Source organism: Notolepis coatsorum, assembly GCF_963971535.1.
Source record: "Notolepis coatsorum genome assembly, chromosome: 2".
NCBI lineage: Eukaryota > Metazoa > Chordata > Actinopteri > Aulopiformes > Paralepididae > Notolepis > Notolepis coatsorum.
In genome coordinates, this window is record NC_140166.1 from 141676865 (window position 1) to 141683918 (window position 7054).

The window sequence follows — 7054 nt, forward strand, 5'->3', positions numbered from 1 at the left end:
AAGTCCAATATCACAAAAAAGGTGGCACTGTGCCTTTAACGGGCGAACAGGCAGGAAAAAAGTAACAGGAAACTTCTGGAACACGGGCAAACAGTACCCAGGAATCTCCTTCCTCACGGGCAAAGGTAAACAGGAATCTTCTTCCTCCCGACCAAAACGCTGCCGACGGGCAACGCAGCACACAGGGGGTCCGAGGGGAACGGGGTGAGAACATGGGCATCCTCCCGTGGAGTAATAGAGAGCGATGGCGAGCCTCATCCCAGGAACAAGGTCCATGTAGAGGGGGTAGGGAAGTAGCCGGCACGACATCTGGAGTGGGAACACTGGGATCCTCCCGTGGAGTAATAGAGAGCGAAGACGGTGTCCTACTCCAGGAAACGGCAACAGGTGGTGATGTACAGGGGTGGCACGGCGTCTCACGCCGGAGACGCGGCAGTAGATGGTATTAACAAGAACGACCCGACAAGGAGTGGAGGGGAGTCAGCGTATATATGAATCCTCCCGACGAGCTGATTGTGGATCAATCTCAGGTGCGTGAGGCAGAAAAACGGCACGCCCCCTCGTTGGGCAGCATGCAGAATTCCTCCAGCCTTCACACATCTAAGGAAATTAATAAAGGGAAGATGATTAAACAGAAGGTTCTGTATTTGAAATATTATTATAGAATATAGAATAGGAGGCTTATAAATTACCTTATTATAGCCAATTCGCACATTTATATATATATATACATATATTATCTTTCAAATGCCCGAGTTCAATTTGGATTTAGTATCACCAGGCGTGCATAAGAACAGGTAATGAAATCTATTGTAATCTACTGTACTTTTTTATTTTCCCCACAGTGCAACCGTTTTGAAACTAATTTCAGATCTAATTGTTCCTACATGTTAACAATAGGGAAGAGAAACGAACTGCCTTTCAATATTTGTCAAAAACTTTACTTTTTGTGGCTTATTATCCCGAATAATAACATGTTATTGAAATAATTCATACAGAACTCTGAACCTTGAACCCCATAGAACCTTACAGGAAGTGTAGTTTTCCAAGATTCCAACGCAGAACCAGACCTGTGGCAGTCTGCTACAAAATGGCAGCAAAAGGTCTACAATTCCCATGGTTTAAAATATCCAAAATGGTCACCCTCGCGAAATAGACTTGACCAAATCGAAAAGTAAAATCTATCTAATGACACTTTTAACCTATTGCTAAACAAACGTATTGATGATAATATACATTCTACATGCTGTTATGACATGTTTATGATGTTTATACTTGAATACGTTTGAAATTAAAATCACTACTTTTATACAACAGTCTGAAAAATATTGATTTATGACCAGATGTAATTTCGGGACCGGTACCGGTCCCGTCGGGTGGAAGATACTGTATCCATTAGCTGTATGCTCTATGAATGAACAAGTTGTTAATGTATCATTAGCTGTATGCTCTATGAATGAACAAGTTGTTAATGTATCATTAGCTGTATGCTCTATGAATGAACAAGTTGTTAATACTGTATCATTAGCTGTATGCTGTATTAGCTGTATACAATGATGTGGGTTAGATTTGATTCAGATGTATTGGCATCATGCAGCACAAGTACAGTACAACTAAAATAAGTTTGGCATCCAACCAGAGTGTAAATGTAACAGTAAAGTGCGACAGTATTATACAATGTACAGGTGATTAAACTGGGTATAAAATATATAAATTAGTGCTACTGAGTAATAGTGCTAATCAGATGTACGTACAGAGATGTAGTATTAATATGTACAGTGATACAGGTATAAAGACAGACTATAGTAAGAGTAGATAAGGGATATGTACAGATATAGATAGTATCTACCGATATGTAAAAGGGATTATATGCAGGTATGTACAGATGTGGATTATATATATGGTAAGAATAAATATATATATACAGTATATACAGCATTATTGTACATGATCATACAGAATTATAATGGGTTATATGCAGGAATATTAGTAGGTATATAGGAGTATATGCAGGTATATTCAGACAGATATATATATATATATGCAGCCGTAAATATAAATGTATATACACACGGTATATACAGCACTATTGTACACGCTAGCATACAGAGTTATATGGGGAGACTATAGTATGAGGTAGGTATCATGATTAACATGATTACAGTGATTACAGTGTAGGCCATGCCTTGATGTTGCTATTGCTTGTTGTTTGTTATGATCGATGATGATGATGATGAAAAAGACAACATCTATAATGATAAGTATGGGTTCAGACATAATTAAACCACCCAACAAAGTGGTTATTATGAGTGGGAACCTGGCTATGATGCCTGTTGTTGACGGGGCGTGCTATAATCGTTTAGAACCGTTGCATGCACACAACATGGGGCTTGAAATATGCCCACGCCAGCTTCTGAGCAGAAGCTGGGTCTCCAGCGACCCGTTTCAAGGTTATAATATGTAATAACTACCATGTAGTTGATTTTATTAGAACAAGGCTTTATGATATCCTCCACAACACATATATAAGCACAGCAAAACTATGTTTCACCATTTAGAAAATTCTGAAGGTATCTGCAGAAAAAGAGGTACGACTGTGGTGGTCATTCTTGACCCGGCAAGGTAAAACTATACTATAAAAATACTAAATATAAATAAATAAAATAATAATAAATATACTAAACTTTTTTTCAGAAGTTATATTCTAATATTGTTCTATTATAGTCAGAAAACATTATTATATATGGGTTTCACATTTAGTATATTATGATTGACAACCTCATTTTCATCTTAAAAATAAGGGACATGATGTGTCTCTGGGGCCATAAAATCAAATTACAATGGGATTATATGGTTATGAATGCATATAATGTTAGTTAGGATGTAATATTAACTACATTGAGTGATACTCCTTTCTTTTTAGTGGTCAGGACTGAGTTAGACCCCGGGTCAACATTGACCCGCTAACAATGGTCAGTGGTGTCAATTCCTAACACAACATGAGGGTTAAAATATTTAATCTGATTAATCACATGATTGTCCATAGTTAATCGTGATTATTACATGGCGTTTTCACATTCGCCGAAATGCTTGCTTGTGATTGGTCAATAGCCCCCCGACAGCGGTCATTATCAGACAATAATGACCGCTGTGGGACAATAATGACCGCTGTGCGCAGCTGTTCGCAATCAAGCCCACTGACACACACTGTTTCAGTGCAATTAGACACTGCCGGTGTTCTGCTGCCGGCGATGACAGAGGGCGGAGCCAGAACGCAGCCAGAACCAGTGTTGCGAGTCGATGTAAAATGAATTAGGTATATTGTTAGTAAGTTAGCCATGTAATAAGCGGGATAATGTATAGCTATACTCGATCATTGTCGCAAAATAATTGACCTTCACTGACGTTTAAAACACCTCGCCGAGGCGGCTCGGTATTTTAAACTCTGTGTCGGTCAATTATTTTATCCCTTACTTAATCGCGAATTAATCGCATATTTCTTACCTGTTCTAAATCTACCTTAAACTGATATTTTTCAAGTTGTAATACTCTTATCAACATGAGAGTCAACAAATGCTTGCTTTATGCAGCCATTTAACACAAAAGGATGACCCTCATGCATTGCAAATTTGCATCAAATTCAAAACAGAGTGATGCACAAGATAACTTAAAAGAAAATAATAATTTAAAACAATGAAAGTGTGCATGAAATAATAGGGGAAAGAAAACGTTAGGAACTCGTTACATTCACTTACACAAGGGCTGAGTACTCACCCCCCCCCCCCCTCTCTCACTCACTCACTCACTCACTCACTCACTCACACACACACACACACACACACACACACACACACACACACACACACACACACACACACACACACACACACACACACACACACACACACACACACACACACACACACACACACACGCACACGCACACACACTCTCCCAGCTCTCTTTCTCTCTTGCCCCTTCCTCATCTCTCCCCTGTCACTTTATTTGTTTATGTTAATCTTGCGTTAAATTTTTTTTGCCATTCAAATAATTGTGCGTTAACACGTTAATAACGCAAACTCCAACATTTTAGGAAATTAGCTTACCGTCTTCTCCAGAGAGAGACAAGAAGATAGGTACAAATTTCCTCTCTGTGCGTTGAGTAGAAAGCTATCTGGCTGCACGTTAGCCTAGCTTAGCACAATGAATGGAAGCGGACATGACTGGGTAGCCTTCGGGAGAGGTGTTAGTTGGACAATGCCTAGGCTACCCAGTCATGTCCGCTTCCATTCATTGTGCTAAGCTAGGCTAACATGAAGCCAGATAGCTTTCTACTCAACGCACAGAGAGGAGACTGGTATCTATCTTATTGTCTCTCTCTGGAGAAGACGGTAAGCTAATTTCCCAAAATGTTGGAATTTTCCTTTAAGACATAAGGCATTGAGATCCAGTTTGAAGACGTGTTGTCCGCTGTGTTCTGTTCTCCAGCCAGCAGGACGAGCAGAGGGCCAACGAGGTCCTGGCGCAGCTCGGGTACTACCTGGCGTCTCTGCCCTTTAACTTCCAGAACGCCTCCATCATCTCCGGGGAGGAGGAGGGGCTGTACGGCTGGGTCACCGTCAACTACCTCATGGGAAACTTCCTGCAGGTACAATTCATGCAAATATATTAAAGGTGGACTATGCAAATATATTAAAGGTGGACTATGGGCTGACCCCTATTAGTCGATTAGTCGACTAATCGGTCGAAATAATCGGTCGAAATATATATATATAGAAATATAGTCGATATATATAATAATTTTATTTTTATTTTTATTTTTTTATCATTCTTTCCAAAAGAAAAGAGGCCTAGAAGCGTGGCTAACGCTAATGGCACGCATACCAGAGGCTAACTGCCTACGAAAACAGGCACAGAGGCACTGAAAGAGGATTTCACCCATCTAATGAACACACTAGACTAGACAAAATCAAGATGTATCCATCAGTGGACTAATTGCATGCTTTTGCAGAGGACAAGAAGCCTTCAGTCGACTCCTTCAGACATTAAGCACCCCCACAGCCCAAATGGAATGATAAAAAAATATATATATTATATATATATATATATAATATATATATATATATATATATTTTTTTGGCTAATAGTCAACTAACGGCAAATTTTGGCCAATCAGTCGACTATCCAAATCCAAATATATTAAAGGTGGATTATGCAAATATATTAAAGGTGGACTATGCAAATATAATAGAGGTGGACTATGCAAATATATTAAAGGTGGATTATGCAAATATATTAGAGGTGGACAATGCAAATATATTAAAGGTGGACTATGCAAATATATTAAAGGTGGACTATGCAAATATATTAGAGGTGGACTATGCAAATATAATAGAGGTGGACTATGCAAATATATTAAAGGTGGACTATGCACATATATTAGAGGTGGACTATGCAAATATATTAAAGGTGGATTATGCAAATATATTAGAGGTGGACAATGCAAATATATTAGAGGTGGACAATGCAAATATATTAGAGGTGGACAATGCAAATATATTAAAGGTGGACTATGCAAATATATTAAAGGTGGACTATGCAAATATATTAAAGGTGGATTATGCAAATATATTAGAGGTGGACAATGCAAATATATTAGAGGTGGACTATGCAAATATATTAGAGGTGGACAATGCAAATATATTAAAGGTGGATTATGCAAATATATTAAAGGTGGACTATGCAAATATATTAGATGTGGACTATGCAAATATATTAAAGGTGGACTATGCAAATATATTAGAGGTGGACTATGCAAATATATACATTTTTACGTTTGTCTTTCTTTTCTGGTATTTCCCAGAGGAACCGGTGGAACAGATACGTGCGCCCAGACGGGGCCAGCACGGTGGGCTCCATGGACCTGGGCGGGGCGTCCACTCAGATGGCCTTCGCGGTCCAGGACGAGTCCCGGGGCGCAGACTACCTGCAGGTGCAGCTGTACGGCTATCGGTACAACGTCTACAGCCACAGCTTCCTCTGCTACGGCAAGAACGAGGCAGAGAAGAGGGTCCTGGACCAGATGGTGCAGGTGGGTCGGCGCCATCGGTGAAGACCGCAGTTAAAGTGTCACCTATTGTTTCTTAACCCTCGAGTCAACCTTTAAAAAACCCACTACCTGTCTCCCTAGTGACCGAAACTGCGATCTCAGTCAAACATATCTTTTTCATGTATTGTTCCAATTTTCTTTCATGAATATCATTATTAACTTCAGTCCTCACCATACATATCGAATATTTATTCATTTTCAGGATTTTAACCATTTCTTAAATTACGGTTATGGTTAGGGTTGGGGTTAGGGTTAGGGTTGGGGTTAGGGTTAGGGGGTTAGGGTTACCCTAGTGTTACCCTAACCCTAACCCTAACCTGTCCAGTTCTGCGACTAGGGTGAAAGGTGTGACACTTGTTGTTCACGTGCTTAATAGTGATTGTTTAAAAAAAAAACATGGATTATTGTATTGTGAGTCCAAGATGTGATACTGAGCTACTTTTTTGGCATATACATAAAATCTAGCCAACGCTATCCACAAACACACGTGAAGAAAACCCTAACCCATTTGACTAAGGTGCCTTGAGGGTTAAACATTCTCTCCGTGTCTGCTTGTGGTCCTGGGGAATCTGGTTTGGATGGTCAGCTGAGCTCTTTGGGAAAGTACACCCGTGCGCTTCTTGCACCTCCTAGCTGTAGACTGGGGTACTTCTCATTGGGGTCTGGTGACATTCTTTTGGGCGTAGTCGGTAGGATGCGTGCTTACGAAACCAAGCCGCATTTCTCGGAGACGCTCTCTGATTGGCACTGACTGACGCTCTCTGATTGGCCACTGACGCGTTTGCCCAATCCGTGACGAGCTGTGTCTTTGCCCATTTCCACGCCAAACAGCCTGCAAACTACCTGCCGTTCTATCGCCATGCTCTAAGACAAACTCTAACCTTAACCAACTTCGAAAGAGTGCCTAAGCTTAACCGTCGAAAGAACTTGCCGTCACGCTCTAAG

At 40.2% G+C, this 7054-nt stretch overlaps 1 protein-coding gene across 1 annotated transcript in view; it reads left to right on the forward strand.

Annotated features, from left to right (window-relative positions):
- The window catches only part of entpd3 (ectonucleoside triphosphate diphosphohydrolase 3), a 112789-nt gene that overhangs the window by 83847 nt on the left and 21888 nt on the right, over positions 1–7054 (forward strand). The window contains exons 5-6 of the mRNA XM_084338200.1: positions 4489–4648; positions 5864–6091. Coding sequence (XP_084194326.1) covers positions 4489–4648; positions 5864–6091 — 388 coding nt within the window. The remainder of the gene's footprint in view (positions 1–4488; positions 4649–5863; positions 6092–7054) is intronic.